This window comes from Pelodiscus sinensis, unplaced genomic scaffold (genome assembly GCF_049634645.1).
Source record: "Pelodiscus sinensis isolate JC-2024 unplaced genomic scaffold, ASM4963464v1 ctg68, whole genome shotgun sequence".
NCBI lineage: Eukaryota > Metazoa > Chordata > Testudines > Trionychidae > Pelodiscus > Pelodiscus sinensis.
This window is the reverse complement of record NW_027466009.1, coordinates 503,703-524,255: the sequence shown is the minus strand read 5'-3', so window position 1 is coordinate 524,255 and position 20,553 is coordinate 503,703. Positions and strand designations below refer to the sequence as shown.

Genomic DNA, 20,553 nt, shown 5'->3' with positions numbered 1-20,553 from the left:
GGGGGTTGGGCTGGGGACAGGAAGAGGTGGGGGCTGGGCTGGGGACAGGCGGAGGGGGGTGTTTGGGCTGAGGACAGGCGGAGGTGGGGGCCGGGCTGGGGTCAGGCGGAGGTGGGGGCCGGGCTGGGGACAGGCGGAGGTGGGGGCCGGGCTGGGGACAGGCAGGGGTGGGGGTTACAGGACACAGAATTAACCCAGCAGGGTTGGGGGGGAAGCTGGAGGCTCTGCAGCAGCAGGAGGCGATTTGCAGAGATCTGGGTCCATTGGCGCAGCCAGAGGGGAAGGGGTAAAATCAGGACAAACAATGGGGCCAAATCAGAGACCCGTCCCTGCCCCAATCTTGGGGTCCCTGGACACATTCTTGGGGGGAGGCTCTCTAGGCCCTGCCTGAGGTGTGTCACCCCCTGCCTGGCCCCTTGGAGCCGAGCTGACCCTGCAGAGTCCCACATGCTGAGACCCCCCCGTCTCCCAGAGCTCCAGGCCAGGGTGATCTCTGTCCGGAGACACGCACAGGCCCAGAGACTCTGCACACAAGTCCCACCCCGCAGCGCTGAGTCACTGCACCACACAAAGCACAAGAGAGTTCAGAGCAAGATGCACAAAACGACCAACCCGACAGCTCTGCCCCTCACTTCCCCCCTCCCCTCCCCCCCATCTTGGGGCTTCTGTGGGTCACCTGGGCTCAGGAAAGCAGCCGCCCTGGCTCCTGAAGCTGCTGCCTGCTGGGAACGTTGCTCTCCCTGCAGAGCTGGAGACAAGGAGCGAGCTCCAGGCGGGGGCTGGGCTATTGCAACGCTGAACGGCGCTGCCTGGGATTGTAGCTGCCCAGAAAATCCCTGGCACGACGCTGTGAGCCCCCAGCCTGAGTGACGGGGGATGGGAGTGTCTGGGACAGGCCAGCAGGCCCGGCAGGGAGCTGCCTGAGCTAGTCTATGGGGGGCGCTCACCAGAGGGGAATTGCATGAGGAATCCAGGCCCCTCTCCTCTCAGTCTGGGATAATGCTGGTTACCGATACCGTGTCTCTTGCAAACTGTTTAAACGGATCCTAGGAACTTCCCAGAACTCAGGCGTGACCACAGATGTACGGAGCCTTCCTTTGCCAACTGCGCACCCGGAACCTTACCTGAAATGTTTCCTTTAATAAATGTTCTTCGAGTGATGTCACTGTGGGAGCGCCACTGTGATGTCGGATCATCCCGGCGCCACAGATGGGAGTTTTCATTAGCAGCAGTCGGTCAGACTGTACATGTACAGTGACTGCCTTGTGCAGCTCATGCCCTTTTGCTCACGCACACGGTCTGCTTCCCGCCAGTTCCCTCTTCACCGCCCTCGGTCGCAGACAGAGCGAGCTCTTCTCCTCAGGGGCTTTTTGTAGTCAGAGATAGTTTAGTTGTTAGTTTTTCCATAAGGGCTGTGTCCAGACTGGCAAGTTTTTCCACAAAAGCAGCTGCTTTTGCGGAAAAACTTGCCAGCTGTCTACACTGGCTGCTTGAATTTCTGCAAGACCACTGACTTCCTACTGTCTGAAATCAGTGCTGCTTGCGGAAATACGATGCTGCTCCCGTTCGGGCAAAAGTCCCTTTTGCGCAGAGCTTTTGCGTAAAAGGGCCAGTGTAGACAGCTCAGATTTGTTTTGCGCTAAAAAGCCCCGATGGTGAAAATGGTGAGGCTTCAGGCAGGCTGCTGCAGCGCTCCGTGGGACTGGTTTGCGGCCTGTTTGGAGAGGTCACCAGTCTGGGGCTGTAGGGAGCCCCGAAGTTGAGCAATTCACCCTGAGCGGACGCCCTCAGCTGTGCCCCGACACGGCCCGGTCTGTCACAGTGGCGTAGTCCAGTATCCTGCCGACTACCAGACTGGTGACCTCTCCAAACAGGCCGCAAACCAGTCCCACAGAGCGCTTCAGCAGCCTGCCTGAAGCCTCACAAGCAAAACCCCTCCGAGACCCCAGCAATATCCGTGCCCCAGATGGCCCGACCACACTCACGGGCTCCACCCCAGGGCCCTAAGGACTTGGACCACACCAAGGTCCAACTCTGGCTAGTGGGGCTGCTGCCTCAACTCACTAGCCCACGGGCATTGATTCTCGCCCTGCCCTGGGCTACTTCCTCTCTCCTCCCTCCCCGAACACCGCACATTGGGTTGGTCGCCTACCAGTCACGGCCTGGATCTCCCCTCCAGCCATAGCTGCTGTCATGATTATGAGGGTTAGCCAGCAGCCTGGGGATTAAGGGGTTAACTACACCTAGCCAGGTGGAGTGGCCAGTAGGAATGTAGGGGGGACTTTCAAACTGGGACAAAGGAATTTGGGTTTTTTTCCTTTCTCCCTTTTGTCTCTCTGAGTGAGTCCTCTGCAGCTACAGAGAGGGACAAGCATGTCTCTCTCTCTCTCTCTCTCTCCAAGACACCAGTCTTCATTTTCTGTGAGTAGGGTAACGTTTGGGTAGTTTCGTTAGGTTTTATTGTTTTAAGGGTTGGGTGCGGGATCTGAGATCTGGCCCTGCTTAAAAGATGTTTTGGCTTTTCTTTGTAACTAAGGTCTAAGCCCATGAGGTTTCTCCATGGCTATATTTTGTTACCTTCCCATCTAGTCATTATGCCTGCAGCAGGAATACTGTTGTAATAATAAAATATCTTTCTTTTCTTTTTATTAACCTGGCAGTGGTTAATTGTGTGCCCTGATTTTTATTCTAGGGGTGAGATTTCCCAAATGATCTTTCCCCTGATTTCTTTATCAACATTTGGGTGGTGGCAGCAGAAGTTTTATTCCCAAGATCTAGGTTTTTAAGATTTTGGGGGAAGTTTTATGCCAAAGCCTGGTAGAGAAGGCTTTGGGGTACACTTGCTGGCCCCCACTTCTGCATTTATCGTGCCAGAGTGGGGAAGGAGCCATGATAGTTGTTGCTCGCCTCCTCCCATTGCTCCAGGGGCTGGAGCAGCGGGGATCGCTGGGCCTCCTCGGCTCCAGCATCAGACGCTCCTCTCCCCTCGCCTCAGGCTCTGGGCCGGGTGGCGTTTAAATCGCCCGCTGCTTCTGGCGGCAGGCGTGACGTCAGCCGGATGTCATTGGCGTTAAACCGCCCCGTCCTGCGACGCAATGTGGATCCCAGCATATCTGATGCCATATCCGCGGGTGTCAGCTGAGCCGTGGCCCCACAGCATCTGGCACACAGCTGGCACGGGCTCCCCTGTAGCCCCAGAAAGGCGCTTGCCATGGGGGCTCCCATACGGAGTCATTGCGCATCGTCACAACAGCCTTGGAGTGTGAAGAAGCAAGCGTGCCGTTACAAATAAGACAGCCTTGAAATAACACTGGGAAGGAGACACCCACATCGTGATGTCGGAGTAAAGAATATCGCCCGGACATTGAGCAGAACGGATGGTGATTGATTAAGAGTTGACGAAGCAAAATGCATAGCCTTGAATTGGAGAACAGTCCTATCAGAGATGGAGCGTCTTGCATGAATCTCTAGGTCTTGTCATGTCAACATCCGAGTGTCGGTCTGGACCAAGAGAAACCCCCGCACCTCCCCCTCACATTGAACTTGCCTGGCCAGTGAGTTAATGTGAGCAACAGACTGGTAACGTTAAGCAGCGACAAGACGTTGTGTGTGTGCAGGGGTTTGTCTTTCTGAAGAAGATGCTCACTGGTTTTCTACTCTTCAGGGGTAGCCGGTCCCATCTCCGTGTGTTGTTAGTCTTTAAAGCGCTGCCAGACTATGTGTCGGTTTTTATGCTTTTCTAGGGTATTGGCAATAAAAGTGGCGTGTTGCCTTTTCCCCTGAGACAGATCCCGCGAGCCTCTAAGGATAACACCAGGGTTTCTCAAAAATCAAAAATCAAGGCTCAGACACTGGCTGGCGGCTGAGGCCAAAGGTTCCAGGGAGAGACTGGGACAGCTGGAATGGGGATGAGGGTGAGGGTGGAGGTGGGTTGTTCTTGTCCCTGCGGTGCCTGGCGTTTTACGAAGCGGAAAGGTAACATCTGCTTTCCAGCGCACAGCAGCAGCGGGAACAGGCTCGGCTGTGACCTTCAGACTGCAGGGTCATAAAGCTGAAAGCTTTGCCCTGAAATCCCTCTTCAGCGCAAGGGTTGCTGCTGATTAGCGAGTTGCTGTCGGTTTCGTGCCTTGTCACCAGCACACGCCCGCTGCCTGTGACCTTAACCCGGGAGCCCGGCTGGTCCCAGGCTGGAGGTGGGGTGTTCGGCCACGTCGCTCCCCTGCACACACGGTGTCACTGCAGTAACTCCGGGGGTTCGTTCCCACCTAGTGTGGTCTCAGTTCAAGCCGGCGTGAGGCTGTGGATGCCAACACTTTGAGGTGAGAGCGGCCCAGTTCGATTGCTGGCCTGTCGACAGAGCTACAGAAGGGAAGATTCCCAGCTCGGTTCGCATGCCCACGCTGGTTCTCAGCCCATAGTGGGGCTGTGGAAGTGAAGGGGGCAGCATGGGGTAGACACTAGAGTCCAATCCAGCCCCGCCTTCAATGACATGCAGCGGTGTTTCCCAAAGTGTGGTCTGCGGCCCAGTACCGGTCCCTAGAGAAAAAATACCGGTCCTTAGAAAAATTATCGCGCACGATCCGATTAATTTGTGTGACAGGGTAGCAGCACCCTGCGCTGCCGAGCACGGCGGCGTGGCCCTCTTGGGAGAAAGCCCGCCACCCCGGCATCTCTGCCAGGCATGCTCCTGGGGGCGTGGCTAGATCCGGCGGGCGGTAGGACGCAGGGAGAAGGCCTGGCGCCAGACAAAGCCAGGGAGCTGGTGCTGGCTGATAAAGCAGCCTGGATTGGGGCCAGAAGGTGGGGGAGCAGAATAACCTGCTGGACAGGTAGGGCCAGTGACAATTTATTTGCATATTCATCATTTGCGTAATGAATATTCATGTATGCAAATAAATGTTGCCGGACCTCCAAAAGCTTGTGAATGGGTTTATTGGTCCCCAGTTTCAAAAAGGATTGGGAACCACTGACAGGCGGTATTGGCAGCACCTGGGTTCAAGTTTTTGTCTTTTGTGTTTCCCTCTCTACTTTCCCCCTCTCTGCTACTTCATACCCGCGGCTCCCATTCCCTGCCCATGCTGTTCTGCCGTCTTCTTCCCTTATCTTTCTGCAGCTCCTCCCTCCACCCCCATCTCTACTTTCTCTTCACCTCACCCTGCACCTGTGCAGCTGATAGGAGGTGGGGTGTGGGCCTCCGGCTCCCAGCAAAACCATTCCAGGCGCAGAGAGAACAGAAGTCCAAAGAGCTCCCGGCAGCCATGGCCGCAGCGACTCCTGCACAGGAAATCCAAGAGGAATCCAAATGTCCCATCTGCCAGGACTCTCTCACTGCCCCGGTGAGGATAAACTGTGGGCACAGCTTCTGCCGAGGCTGCATCACTCGGCACCGTGAGACACAGGGAGAGCCGGGCTCTGACCCCCTGAGCTGCCCCAGCTGCAGAACCCAAATCCAGAAAGGGGCCCTCCGGAGCAACCAACAGCTCACAAATATCGTGGAAAAACTCAGGCAACTGAATGTCAGCCCAGGCAAAGAGGATCTGTGCGGGAGACACGGCAAAGCCCTGGATCTGTTCTGCAGAGAGGACTGGGAGGCCGTGTGTGCGGTTTGCTGGAAGTCCCCCGAGCACAAATCTCACACGGCGCTGTCCCTGGATGAGGCTGCCCAGACACACAAGGTAGGACCCACGCTGGATGCGGGTTAGTTCTACCCTTCCCTTTTCAGACTCAGTCTCTCTGAGCCCCAGAATCTCCCCGTTTCCTAGATTTTCTCTCCGGATCTCTCGACCCTCCTAAAGCTCTGCCCGGCAGGCTTCTGTCTCAGCCACTTCTGGGGCAGAAGCTGAGAACCCACAAGAGAGCTCAAAACCCTTGCCTCTGTAGCCACCAGTTACCAAAAACTTCCCCTTAAAATCACAGTTCACAGGGTTGGAGGTTGCTGCCACCATCCAGAAATGTTTATCCAGCCCCAGTATCACCACTGACTCTCAGCTGGTACCAGCTGTAGCAAAGGTGGAGGCAGCAGTTGGGGGGGGGGGCAGGGAACTTGAACCCCTAGTTTGGGAAGTTGTCACATTATCCATTAGTTCACTGGCGGGCGTCCCTCAGACTCTTGTCTTCCAGTGGATTCTCAAATGTTCTCTATGCGGGTGTATCTCTTCGGCTGTGTCTAGACTGCAGGCTTCCTTTGGAAGAAGCTTTTCCAGAAGAGATTTGTCTGAAAAACTTTTTTTTTCAAAAGAGAGCGTCTACACAGCAAAAGTGTGTTGAAAAAGCAATGTGCTTTTTCGAAAGACAGTGTCCACATTCATGGGACGCTATCTCGCATTTCAGTTGTGATGACTATGGACAGAGTAGCCACCAGGGCACCTGTGCTTTTTCCTGGAGGCCTCTTCTTTCGAAAAAACACTCTCTTTCGTGTCCACACACACTAAAAGCCTTTTCAGAAAAGGGCTTCTTCCTCATAGAAAGAGGTTTACCAATGTCAGAAAAACCCCTCCGTTCTTTCGACTTTCTGTCCAAAGAACACAATAGCAGTGTGGACATAAGTTTAGTGTTTTGGAAAAACTCTGCTGTGTAGACATACCCGAAATTCAGGTCCAGGAAAGCGTCTGTTCCTGAGCTCAGAGTTCAGCTCTTTTACCAACAGGAGCTGGGCCGGTAGAAGATATTGCATCCCACACTAAGTCTGTCTAGGAAGACTGACGATTGTCTTGGAGTCTGGGTGGGAAAACGCCCCCTACAGGTGTTCTAGACTACAGGTGTTCTAGACTACAGGGTGTGTCTAGACTACAGGGTTTGTTGACAAAAGTGGACTTTTGTCAACAAAACTATACCTGCATCTACACTATCGCCGAGTTCCGTCGACATAACGTTGACAGAACTCGGCAGTTTTGTCGATAGCGGTAAACCTCATTCTACGAGGAATAACGCCTTTTGTCAACAGAGTTCTGTCGACAGAAGGTGTTATTGCATCTACACTGTCCTTTGCGTCTACATTGTCATGTCGACAAAGTGGCTTGCTTTGTCTACAGAACTGGATGTAGTCTAGATGCTATTTGTTGAAAAAAGCTTGGTCAACGGTATCTGTCGACAAAGCCTCTGTCGACAAAAGCCCGTCGTCTGGACGTACCCTTAGAGAGTAACACAAATATAGAGGATCATGACCTTTCCTGGGTAAGACCCCCTGAAACTCCCCTACAGTCATCAACATAAAACCACCAACTCATTTCTGTTTTATAGGAAAAACTCCAGGCCCATCTGGAGACTCTGAGGGAACAGAGAGAGAAGCTTCTGGGATTGAAGATGACCGGTGAGAAGAGATGCCAGGCGGGTCTGGTAGGTGCCTGTTGTTCTTTATCTGCTGGGCAGATGGAGATGGGAGGGTTGTTTATTGTTAGCTTGCTCTGTGGCCTTGGCAAATGTGGGTATGGGCGTGATTCTCCATTTTCATGGGATAGTATGTGTGTGCATAATTAAAACTTCAGCCTTCAACATCCCTCTAGTCTTATTACCATAGACACAACTCTATTTCCGAAACTCCATTTCCTTCCTTACTCAACACACTAAACTTTAAAATAAAAGGGCTTAATAAAGGGCTTAATTTAATAAAATAATAACATGTTATCTGACGTATTATTAAACCTACATTATTGCTACATTATTAAACCTAAAAACACAAATATAACAAGAATACAACTTTCAATCCTAACGCTGGTCCCTGTACAGATGTCTTAGAAATATAGTCTTAATATTGCCAGACTATATTACGGGCCTTCAGGCTCCATTACTGCCCCGATCAGCCTTTTCCCTGTTTTCACACAGAAACAGACACAAGCCGAGCGGCAGAAAATTGTGGCCGAGTTTCAGCAGCTGCGGCAGTTCCTGGAGCAACAGGAGCGACTCCTGCTGGCCCAGCTGCAGAAGCTGGAGGGGGAGATTGTGAAGATACAGACGGACACTGTCACCAAACTCTCGGAGCAGATTTCCCGTCTCAGCGAGCAGATCCGGGAGCTGGAGGAGAAGTGTCAGAAGCCAGCGAGTGAATTCCTGCAGGTGAGACTGAGGGGAACAGCCCAGCCCCCCACACGGGGAAGGGAGGCTTCTGAATCACAAGCGCTGGGGTGCAGCCGTCAGGTCTGGGTGTAACTCGGCGGGTGCTTTGCTGACATGTGAGCGACTGTTGGGTTTTGCAGAGTTACAGACACAGAGATATTAAAGATGATGGATTCACTCAGGGAATCCATGGTCCTGGGGCCAGGGCAGGGCCTCTTTTCCCATGTTTGCAAAATCCCTTCTCTGGGTCCCCGTTGTATGTCTGATGGGTATTCCCTGTGTGACTTATGGGATTGTGATTCTTTTCTCTCTCTCTCTTTCCCTCTCTGTCTCTCCTCCAGGATGTCAGAAGCACCTTGAGCAGGTACGTGGCTCTCTGACTTCTCATTTGTCAAAGCTGTTCCCTGCTCTGGCACTTCGAGTGCAGAAGGTGGGGCCCACAAGAGATGTTGGATCACCCTGCCACTGAAGGCTTCTGCTTAAAAACTCCCCAAGGTCACAGTTTCTCTGACCTTGTTGGAAAGCTGCCACCAGCCAAACGCAAAACCCACTTTGAGAACCCAGGAAGCCACACTTGAGAATTCCTTCCTGTGGGTACCCTCAACCTCTTTTACCCTCCCACAGGAAAGAGCATGAAAACAAACTGCAATTTCTTAATAGCCAACCTTTCAGTCTCAGGCATGTACACACAGAACCTCCGGCTTTCTAGGACACAGGAATCATATCCTAGTCTTACAATGGTGATTTTATTAACAAAAGAAAGCAAGCATACTTGCTAAAGCATACTTGGTTGGTAAGTGCAACAGAGCCACTGGAAAAAAAGGCAGATAAAAAACACAGATAATTGCTACCCTGGGATTCAGTTTAAAAGTTACAGTGTATGACTCAGCACAGAGTTCAAAACTAAAGAAAATAACCTGATTGCATCTAACTAAACATTCTCTGTTCTACTCACGTATCTGTTGTTCAAGGTTTATTCCTTTCTAGATATGAATATCACTGGAAATTCCATGCCTGGTTCCTAGCTCAATCCATCTCCTCCAGCCCTCTTCTGTCCACACAAAGACTGCTGAAGGCAGATCACTGCTTCAATTCATATCTCACACTCTCTTCCCATTGGCTCTCCTAGCTCCTTGCCTACACTTCCTGGAGATGTTCTGGTTTAACACTTGAAGGAAATGTTTGGGAAGTCTAGAAAGAGATATTTCCCCTCCGATTCATCACACCCTCACACTGTACAATGCTGTGAGCTTGGAGATGATGTTAGTGCCTCATCTCCCTAGGGCTCTACAGCCAAATGTGTGGGGAAGATCACAAATCTCTCTGAGCAACTTCAGCCTGAGGGGCTCACACCTGCACAAAGCACTCTGGAATTCTCCATTCACTGGCGAAGTCTGACCACAAGTAGTTCCTAGAGCTGTCACCTCCCTGAGGACTGGCTGCCCCAGGACTGAGGGATGGAACGTGGTCCTGTCCCTGCTCGTCACTAGACACCATTCAGCCCAGGGCAGCAGGGATCAAGAGTTTTTCCTGCCCGAGGGCTGTTTGGAGACCTGAGCTGGGGAGGGGGAGCTGGTGTCTCAGTCTAGCTCCCAGTGGGCAGATTCTACGGCCCTTCCCCTGGGAACTTCCCGCCCCTCAGCATCTGGAGGCCCAGGAGTGAATTGGCTGTGGAGACTCAATTCCTCTTTGTCCCCAGAGCTGGGCTCTCCAGGCCATATTTTAAGACTATTAATGGGTCCATTGAGGGGAACATTGCCTGGTCATGAGTTGTGCTGCATCTGCTCTCAGGCTGGGAGAACTGGAGGGATTCTAACTCCAGGCCCATCAGAGCAGCGACTCACTGGCCAGAGGGTAAGAACGGAGTCACTCCGTGTAGGGTCACTATGGGACGTTGTTTCTCTCCAGGTGTGAGGAGGGGCAGGCCCAGCAGCCAGAGGAGATGGCTCCTCAACTGGAAGAACAAGTCCGTGGTTTCTCCCAAAAAGTGATTGCGCTGTCGGAGACGCTGAGGGAGTTCAAAGGTACCTGGGGGGATGGAGGAGGAGAAAGTGAATTAAGCAGCTGAGATTGTGGAAAGAGAATGGTCCATAATTGGTTCATAATTAGATTAAGCTTCTATTTATTTGTGGGGTGAGAACGGTGCAGAGTTGGGATGCAAGTCATTAGTGTTGATTGATTCAACCTCTTAATTGTTCCAAATACCTGCCATGTAATTACAGTGACGATGAGAGTGAGAAACGACAGACATAGAGAAAGAAACACGCCCAGTTCCCTTCCCCTGGGGCATAGGTGGGGCATGATGCATTTCTCCTGTGGTGCTCTGACTGCCCCTTCCAAGGCTGACATGTTACGCACGGCCAGATTACTTACCCATGAGTTCTGTTCCAGTCACCTTTGTGTGTTAGGAACAGTGAGTATCTTGTGTACGCAGTAAACTGCTCACGCACAGGTCTGCCAATGGGAGGGAGGGGTTAAAAGGGGCAATTTCTCAGGACCTTGGGCAGTTTAAAGAGGCCTCGGATCCCTGGGTGACAGTAGTGGTAGCTGGGGGCCCTGGGCCCTTCTACATCACCCGGGAAGGCTGCAGGCTCCTAGGCGCATGCTCCCAAGTCCCAGCCCAGAGTTGTATTCTGATGTGAGCCCTGGGTAAGCAGAATTCAGGTCGGGAGAGAAGTCCCCAGTTGCACTAGGAAGGCAGAGCCAAGGGGAGGAGACAGCTCTGGGGCAGCAGCAATCCTTGCAAGGTTGTAGCCATGTGAATGGGGTTGGGACTGGGCATGGGGCTGCGGGGAACCAGAGGTGGGGGATGGAGGAACGGAGCTGAGAAGGGAAACGACCAAGAAGAGCGGAGAGGTGGGGGAGGAGGCAGGCAGGGGTGGCTGGGAGGGAGGAGCCAAGGTGGGGAGAATAGGACGGCTGGGGGAAGAGCTGGCCCGGGAGGTGCAGAGACGGGAAGGAAACAGGCTGGGCACATGAGCGCTGGGGGCGGGGGGATCAGAGCTGGGTAGCAGGTGGGGGGGGGGGCAGAGAGGGGAAGAAGGGTGGGAGAAACAACTCCAGGCAGGTGAGGGATGGGGCTGTGAATGACCAGGGGTGCTGATTGGGCTGATTGGGGGCAATTTCTGGCTCCATCTGAGGCTAGGGGAGGCGGGTGTATTGATCGCGCAGTCCTGGGCCGGAGCGCCTGAGGCCAGGCTGCACACGCAGGACGTGTTTAATCATCAGAGACTTTCCCAAGCACTTTTCACCTTTGTCCCTTTTCTGATTTGTTCCTTCCACTCGGCGCGGGCCGACGGGCCCGGGGCGCTTCTCTGCACGCCGGTTTCTAGGCTTTCTCAGCTGCTCCGCAGCAGCAGAGTTGGGGTGTCTGCAAGCCCCTTGTGTGCTCACAACATTTTTGTCCAGCAGCGCAACCCGTGGGGCTCCCCCCCGTGCTGAGGCCGCTCACAGCCCCCGAACTGGGGCTGGTTCTTCTACCCCAGCCCAGCCCGGTTACCAGTTAACTGGAACCAGTGAGCATTAGGCTGATGCTTACTGGTTATCAGCTTGACCAGTTACCCCTTCACAGCCCCACTGAGACCCAGGCCCAGGGCCTAAAATCAGCACCCAAAATCTAAACCTAAAATTAAACGCTGCGGGTTCGAGCTGGGCCCAGCCCCTCCCTGAGCTCTGGTCCCGCCTGGCAGCCCGTCTGGGCCAAGGGGCTGCAGGGAAGGAGAACGCCCCCCCCCCCCCGCAGCGAGGGGTCCCTCCAACATGGGGGTCTTGTGCCTCCTCCCAGCAGCGGCACGCCCAAGGCCTGTCCCTGAGAGGAGTGGGGAGGGGGTGAGGATGGGGAGGGTCGGGGAAAAGGGACGGGGGTGTCCCTGAGAGGGCTGGGGAGGGGCGGAGCTGGGGAAGGGTGGGGGGAGGGACAGAGGGACGGGGGCCGTGTGACACTGGGCCCCTGGCTCTCTGCGCCCTGGCCCAGGCACACGGGGCCATTGCAACTGGGATGTGACTCTGCCCGAGCCTGAGCCAGTCCCGGCCCCGGCCCCGGCAGCCACTGAGCAGCAGGTCACAAGTGGCCTCCCCGCCCTGCTCTGCCACCACAGGGTGAACCTGGCCCATGGAGCCCACCACCCCTGCCTCAGTTTCCCCAGGGATAAAGTGAATTTCTCCTTATTCCGATTGCTGCCTCTGGAGGCCGAGGCCCCGTCGTGAGCAAACAGCCCCGCTGCTCCCAGCCTGAGCCAGGAGTTTGCAAACTTTGACCCGCCCATCGGCGTGAGAAGATCCAAAGGGGGTGAAGTGACTTTTAAGGGAAAGTCTTTGCAGGGTCTATGTCGGGTCCTGGCAAAGGCCGTGAGCGAGTGAGACAAACCCGCTGGGGTCTGAGGGGCGGGAGGGGATGCGGAGGGAACGGTAAATCTCACCCACAGCTTGTCCCTCCTGGGACGGTCACGGGGCTGTGGGGATGTCGGGTCCAGGGCCGGGAGGTACCAGAGTGAGAGAGGAAACAAGAGATTTCAGCCCTTGTCATGAGTGTGTGTCTGTGACATGACAACCCAGCTCTGGGCTCCCTGTGCAAACCTGAATCTCCCCTCTCCTTCCCCAGACACTCTGCCGGCTGCACTGGGGACACAAAGTGGGGACCCCCTTGGAGCACACAGACCAGGTGAGCTGCCTCGGGCCTCATCCCCCCCAGAGCCAGGACTGCTGGCCACTGCCAGGGCAGGAATCGGGCAGGCTGCTTAGCACCACTGGCCAGGAGCCAGCCATGGAAACAAGAGCCACAAACTGCCCCTGCCCCCAGGGGACAGGCAGAAGCAGGGGATGGGCAGGGATAGAACTAACAGCCGGGCTGAGGACAGGCAGAATTGGGGGTTCACTACGCAGGAATCCAGGGCCTGTACTCATAGGCTATGTCTACACTGGCAGGTTATTGTGCAAGAACATCTTGTGCAAGGGTTCTTGTGCAAGAAGTCTTGCACAGGAACATGTCCACACTGCCATGTGCGAGCTGTGCTTTTGCACAAGAGCAACCATGGCCGTGTGGGAGCTCTCTTGCACAAGAAAGCTCCCATGGCCATTTTAGCCATAGGGCTTTCTTACACAAGAAACCCCTGACGCGTGTCCACACTGCTGTCTTGCACAAGAGGGCTTACACCTGTTAAAAAAGAGCGTAGCTCTTCCGCACAAAGCCCTCTCTTCCCACGCCGTCCTGTAACTCTTCTTGCGCAAGAGCGGGCGGGCAGTGTGGATGCTCTGCAGAAGAACGGCCGTTCTTGCACGATAGCTCACCAGTGTCGACATAGCCTTAGGTTATCCTGTAAACTCGGGGGCTGTACCAAGCGTTTCCACTGTCTATAATATTCTGTCTTCTTCTTCCTTTCTCTTATCTGACACACTAACGACGTCCCTCCCTTCTTGTCCTGTACCGCGTTTTGTAAAAAGCTGACTTGCCAGCTAAGATGGATGCAAATGAATCAGCGCTCAGAATGGCAGAAATCTGAAGCGTGTACAAAATGGAGTAACACGGGATTTACAAAGCCTCCTCAAACGTCTGATTCATTGAGTTCTCTCGTGGTTCTGAGGATGCCTCTGCCATTCCCTTTGCACATGTCCATATTGCATCTAGTCACTTCTCTATGCAGATGGGGGAAACACGCCGTTCTACCCACTGACAATCAGCTTATGTCCCTGGCGCGTCTGTTTTGACACCAGTAGCACTTATACATAGATCTGACCACTAATAACACAGTTGTGTTTTGTAGGTTTAGCATGTAAAGCCTCTGGCTGCGTCTAGACTGGCCAGTTTTTCCGGAAAATCAGCCGCTTTTCTGGAAAAACTTGCCAGCTGTCTACACTGGCTGCTTGAATTTCCACAAAAGCACTGACGATCTCATGTAAGATTGTCAGTGTTCTTGTGGAAATACTATGCTGCTCCCGTTCGGGCAAAAGTCCTTTTGCACAAAACTTTTGCACAAAAGGGCCAGTGTAGACAGCTCAGATTTGTTTTCCGCAAAATAGCCCCGATGGCGAAAATGGCGATCGGGGCTTTTTTACTGAAAAGCGCGTCTAGATTGGCACGGACGCTTTTCTGCAAAAAGTGCTTTTGCGGAAAAGCGTCCATGCCAATCTAGACGCTCTGTTCCGAAAATGCTTTTAACGGAAAACTTTTCCGTTAAAAGCATTTGCAGAAAATCATGCCAGTCTAGACGTATCCCTCTGTGTCTAAGCAGTGCATGGTTTTGTAGTGCATGCTGTGTCTTCCTCTGCCACGCACAGCCTAGTATTTACATTCCTGTTTCTAATAAAAATCTCCAAACTTTTTTTTAGTTGCTGACAGTCCAGCTCATTCCCCTCCACCACCTCCAGATAAGATGCCGATGTTTGGTGCTTCTCCTCCTCCTTCCATTCCCACGCCCCCTCCTGTGGATTATGATGAGGAAGAAGCTGCAATAGGGCAGTACAATGATTCTTATGCAGATGGGGACCCTGTTTGGGAACCTAAAAGCTATGTTGAGAATGGTAAGAGAAGAACCATTTCAGGCACATGGGGCTGGACGAAAGGAATCCAAAATCTCCCTACTCGATCCAAACTTAGAATCCTAGAGCTGGAAGAGACTCAGGAGTCATCAAGTCCAGCCCCCTGCCCAAGGCAGGACCGATCTCAATTAAATCAACCCAGCCAGGGTGGTGTCAAGCCAAAACTTAAACACCTCTAGGGATGCAGATTCCACCACCTCTTTAGGGAACCCATCCCCATGCTTCCCCACCCTCCCAGGGAAATAGTTTTTCCAAATATCCAACCTAGACCTCCCACACTGCAACTTGAGCCCATTGCTCCTTGTTCTGCCATCTGTCACTACTGAGAACAGCCTCTCTCCATCCTCTTTGGAACCCACCTTCAGGAAGTTGAAGGCTGCTACCAAATCCCCCCTCGCTCTTCGCTTCTGCAGACTAAACAGACCCAAATCCCTCAGTCTCTCCTCACAGGTCATGTGCTCCAGCCCCCTAATCATTTTAGTCACCCTCCGCTGGACCCTCTCCAATGCGTCCACATCCTTTCTATAGTGGGGGCCCCAGAACTGGACACAATACTCCAGATGTGGCCACCCCAGTGCCGAATAAAGGGGAATAATCACTTCTCTAGATCTGCTGGCAATGCTCCTTCTAATGCCCCTAATATGCCAGTAGCCTTCTTGGCTACAGGGGCGCATTGTTGACTCATATCCATCTGGAGCATTTGCTTTGACGCTAGTAGAACTTATAGATAGTTTTGACCACTAATAACACAGCTGTGTTTGTAGCTTTAACATGGAAAGCCTCTGTGTCTAAGCAGTGCATGGTTTTGTAGTGCATGTGGTGTCTTTCTCTACAAGGTTTACATTCCTGTTTCTAATGCAAATCTCCAAATATTTTTTTAGCTGCTGACAGTCCAACTCTTCCCTCGGCACCACTTCCAGACGAGATGCTGATGCTTGGTGCTTCTTCTCCTCCTTCCACTCCCTCTCCCCCTCCTGTGGATTATGAGGAGGAGGAAGCTGCAGATGGAGACCCTGCCTGGGCACCTAAAAACTATACTGAGAAAGGTAAGAGATGAATCAGTTCGTGTAACTGCAAGTTAACTTGCAGGGTTGGACAAAAGGAATCTAAAATCTCCCTGCTCAATCAAAATTTAGGAAAGATGGGTTATAATCTGCCCAGTGGCTGTGTCCAGTGTAACAAATCCAGTCCTTGATGCCACATTAAATGATACACCAGCACTCTGAAGTGGATAAGTAATGCATTATAAGAAATAGCAGTACATTGGATTTCATTCATTTTGTTTGTTAAACAGACCAGCTATGGCTGTGTCAGCACTGCCAGAGATCTATCCAGAAATAACTAATTGAAAGACCAATGGAGCTTCAAACTTATGTTTTCTTCCTTGATGCTTAATAAGTGAGATAACGAAGGTGGCTTTTTAATAAAATGTTGTTTTGTTTGGTAAATGCCTTAGAGTATTTTGAATCTTGCTTGCATACAGAACTCCTTATGGAGCTCATAAGATTGGGAATGTTAATTAATTTTACAGAAAAAAACAAGCCATTTCCTAGCTGTAAGATTAGTCTGTGCTAAGAAAATATTTGTGACAACTCGTGCCAGCTACATGTTCCCTGTAGTCTGATGTTTAAAATGGTTTGACTGCCACTACAGAGAATAAAACAGTTTCAGAGTCATAAGGGTATGTCTAAACTTGTTTTCACTTTCAAAAAAAACCTTGAATCCATAAAACCATGGTTAAGGGTACGTCTAGACTACAGGCTTCTGTCAACAGAAGTTTTGTCGACAGATACTGTCTATGTCGACAAAACTTCCGTCGACATAGAGCGTCTAGACTACATCCAGTTCTGTCGACAAAGCAAGCCGTTTTGTCGACATGACAGTGTGGACGCAAAGGACAGTGTAGATGCAATAACGCCTTCTATCGACAGAACTCTGTCAACAAAAGGCGTTATTCCTCGTAGAATGAGGTTTACAGCCATCGAGAAAACTGTTGAGTGTAGACGCAGGTATAGTTTTGTCTACAAAAGTCCACTTTTGTTGACAAAACCCTGTAGTCTAGACACACCCTAAGGTTCAAAAGTCAAGCACCCAATGCTTTGGAAAGACCAGAATTAAGGCTGCATGTAGAACATTGATTTGGCCCTCTGGTATTTATGTCTTGTCTTCATTTACATAATTACATGCTTTTGCGCAAGAGGGCCAGTGTAGACAACGCAGTATTGTTTTGCGCAAAAAAGCCCTGATCACGAAAATGGCGATCAGGGCTTTCTTGCGCAAAACCTCATCTAGGTTGGCACGGACTCTTTTCCGCAATAAGTGCTTTTGTGCAAAAGCGTCTGTTTCAATCTAGACGCTCTTTTCCACAAATGCTTTTAACGGAAAAGCTTTTTCGTTAAAAGCATTTGCGGAAAATCATGCCAGTCTAGAAGTAGCCAGCATGTTTAAATATGAGCCAGAGACCAACACTGAAAACCCTTAGATGTCCGTACTAGTAATTTTAAAAATGAGACCTGCACTTCAAAATGTTGTCTCCTTGATGAAGGTGCACACCAGACTAACTTGTCTGACTCCTCCTTCCTAGTTGTTGCTCTATATGACTACACGAAGGACATGGATGATGAGCTATCATTTAAGAAAGGTGCAATCATTTATGTGACAAAGAAGAATGACAATGGGTGGTATGAAGGAGTTTGCAATCAAGAAACTGGCCTCTTCCCTGGGAATTATGTTGAATCCATCAAGCACTGTGCAGATTAAAATCGTTTGTTTTTGAAGTTGGATCTTGTATTCAATCATACCATGATTATTTACAAGAGGTAAATACAATTGTCTTAACAAACTTAAAAAAATGTGTCTATCTTTTCAGGCCATTCTGTTTTAATGGTGTGATTGAAGAATGTCCATCTCCATAAGCATAAATTTCTGGCGGCAGCTTGTCTTAACTGATAGTAGTTTGTAAAACAAGCATCTGTCTATTAATGGTTATGCCTATTTACTTGTGCATTGTTAATTTTATGACCAGCCTAAATATTCTTGGGAACCAGGGTATAATATTTACTGAACCACGATTCAAATTGTACCATTACATTTTTTCAGTGCCGCATGTTAACTAACTATGTTAAACTAACATATTAAAATCTGGGTGAAAAGTTTAATGTCCGTGCTGGTCATATTACTTTTTGTTAAACCTCTTGCTCATTCTTGAATTATAATTGTTTAAATCATGCGTGCAAACTTGTGTATTGAAATATATATTTTTTTAAATCCAAGATGCTTCCAATGCATTATAATCTTTATCTGGAGGATTCACTAAAGTCTATTATGATGAATCGCTTGCGTCTCTAAGGTGTCCATGTGAATAAAAAATAGGTGGTCTTATGTACGTGTAATTTGTACCAGGCTTTTTTTTTAATGAGTATATTTACATTACAACTTTTCCAGTCATAAATATATAAGTGGAACCAAAGGTCTTGTCCATTACTTTGTCAGCACTTCTAATTGTTTTGCCACGTAAGTCAGTTTGATTATGTTACTGCAAGCACCGTACTAAACTAAATACAAGTGTTATAGCCTTATTTAACATTGAGATTAGTGGGCAAACATATGCAAAACCTAAACATTAGCCACTTACCACAATCTTCTTTCAAAAGTAACTTGTGTAAAGGGTTGAAGTACTGCTAAAATGAAGTACTTGAAAAAGGATTCTCAGCTGAATGTTGAACTTGTAATTTAATAATTGGTTTCAGTTTGTTGCAACTGACATTGATAAATACAAATGATGCTAGATCAACAGGAGAGCAGCTGTGTTCAGAACTGATAATACACCAGCTAGGCAGTCAGAGCAGTTGTAGGGGAACAGACATAAACATCCTAATTATTATTGGAAAGTAACAAATACACTTTGCCTCTCCTCTGCATTATGGCACTCGGGAAAAAAGTCAAATGGGACGCTCACTTCATTTTGTACAAAACTGGAGTGCTTCACTTACCTGCGCACGTTATGCTGCATACTCTATTGTATGTACCAAGGATTTATTTTGGACTTCAAGGTGCTGTCCTAGTGGAGTGTTCAATATACACTTCTTAATAGAAGTGCTATAAAACTGGTAGTTGGAAGCTTGATTGGTCACTGCCTCATTTGTTTTCTAGTGTAAATTTAGAAACATCAAAACTCCCTCAACTTCCTAAAAGACATTGTAACTTCCAAAGGCTTTCTGCTTTTTTAACTGTTAATTTCACTTTCTGAAACATTATCAACCAATAATTTATCTGTATTTTCTTTATAAATTGGAAAGTCTTCACTTAATGGCTACCTCTAGACTGGCATGATTTTCTGCAAATGCTTTTAACAGAAAAGTTTTTCCATTAAAAGCATTTGCGGAAAAGAGCATCTAGATTGGCACGGACGCTTTTCCGCAAAAGCACTTTTTGTGGAAAAGCGTCCGTGCCAATCTAGATGCGGTTTTGCGCAAGAAAGCCCCAATCGCCATTTTCGCCATTGGGGCTTTTTTGTGCAAAACAGTTTTTACCTGTCTACACTGGCCCTCTTGTGCAAAAACATTTCCAGAAAAGGGCTTTTGCCCGAACGGGAACGTCAAAGCATTTGCGCAAGAAGCACTGATTTCGGACAGTAGAACGTCAGTGCTTTTGGACAAAATCAAGCGGCCAGTGTAGACAGCTGGCAAATTTTTGTGCAAAAGCAGTTGCTTTTGCGGAAAAACTTGCCAGTCTAGACGCAGCCAATTTGTATATAACTTGTTAAAGTTTATGTACAGTCTTTTATAATAAACCATTCTCCTACATAAAATGTTGGGTACTTCTGAATTTTAACATCCAAAGTTTGGAAAGCAACCAGACTGTTTTCACAGTAAACATTAACATCAGCAGAAGAGAAGGCTTTTTGCGGTAGAGTTTTTTCTCTTCCCACAAGGAATAAGTCCTTTTAGTGCTACAGCTCTTGTGCAAAAAGGCAGGTGTGGGTGCTCCGGAGGGGTTTTGCACAAGAAACCCCTATCGGCAAAAGCACAGGTGCTCTGATGGCCATTCTTATGCAAGAGTATCCATGCAGTGTGGATGCTCTCTTGCACAAAAGCACATCACTTTTACCTTATGCTTTTGAGGTGTAGACGCGCTTTTGCACAAGAAGTTTTTGAGGAAGATCTCTTCTGCAAAAAGATTTTTGCACAAAAACCCTGCAGTTAGAAAGCCATAGAAAGGTTATGCCTGAGCCCAAAGATGGGTAACGGGGGGTACCCCCAGGGAGTGTGAATGACAGAATTGTGTATGTGTAACAGTTCCAAGTGCTTAGTCAGAGATTTCTACCAGTTCAACAGTTTGTTTTTGTGTAAAACTTCTGCAGCAACCATACACTGTTTGCATATTAATGTATGTATATTTAATTTAAATGATTTTACTAGATTATAGACCTTTATAATTTACCTTGGATTGTTACCATTTTAAAAATTGATTTTTTTAAAATAAATTGTTTTAAAAGTCCAAGTTAAAGAAGCTCTCTAGTTTAAAGTTTTCATTGCGATATCAATTCCAATTTTCATCCACCCTGCGTGTTGAATGTTTTCTTTAATCCCTCATTGCCAAAGGAAAACAGCCCGTTGAGGGGTGAAATTCATAGATTTAATTTCCTTTGTCTCCCCCCGCTTGTTGAACCTTTCCCCTCCAGCAGCATCCTCTTTTGGGGAGACTAAATTATGGTAGGCCTGCATCAGGGGCATGCGGAATCCCCCTCTCTTCAGAAAAAGAGCAAGATGTAAATTTCAGCTTTGATTCACCCAGGAAATAATTTCCCTCCCCGCTCCCCTTGTAAGTATCTGGAACATCTGGATTTATCCTTCCCCTCTCCCCGTTGCTTTCTGATTTCTAAACACCAGACGTCATTTTGTTACGATTTCCCTCTGACATCTCAGAGAACAGGGGCAGAGCCCACAGCTCTGGAATGAACACGAT

The 20,553-nt window shown here is 49.7% G+C and overlaps 1 protein-coding gene across 2 annotated transcripts; it reads left to right on the top strand.

Annotated features, from left to right (window-relative positions):
• The first annotated feature begins 130 nt into the window (after positions 1–130).
• LOC102458639 (tripartite motif-containing protein 10-like) lies at positions 131–20,487 on the top strand. Of its 2 annotated transcripts, XM_075918107.1 has the most exons (9): positions 131–5,675; positions 7,240–7,335; positions 7,822–8,052; positions 8,394–8,416; positions 9,961–10,076; positions 12,653–12,712; positions 14,377–14,568; positions 15,468–15,632; positions 17,171–20,486. In XM_075918107.1, the coding sequence occupies exons 1-9, from the start codon at positions 5,076–5,078 to the stop codon at positions 17,344–17,346; spliced, it is 1,659 nt and encodes a 552-aa protein (XP_075774222.1). In that variant the 5' UTR covers positions 131–5,075; the 3' UTR covers positions 17,347–20,486. The 2 variants fall into 2 exon arrangements, with proteins under 2 accessions (XP_075774222.1, XP_075774223.1); XM_075918108.1 differs by lacking the exon at positions 14,377–14,568 and having other exon boundaries at positions 17,171–20,487.
• Positions 20,488–20,553: the final 66 nt, after the last annotated feature.

Excerpts from the sequence above, each read along its gene's own strand:
- LOC102458639 (XM_075918107.1), top strand. The coding sequence starts at position 5,076 with ATGCTGTTCTGCCGTCTTCTTCCCTTATCTTTCTGCAGCTCCTCCCTC. Across the intron at positions 8,417-9,960 it reads GTCAGAAGCACCTTGAGCAG|GTGTGAGGAGGGGCAGGCCC; the intron begins GTACGTGGCTCT and ends GTTTCTCTCCAG. Across the intron at positions 14,569-15,467 it reads TAAAAGCTATGTTGAGAATG|CTGCTGACAGTCCAACTCTT; the intron begins GTAAGAGAAGAA and ends ATATTTTTTTAG.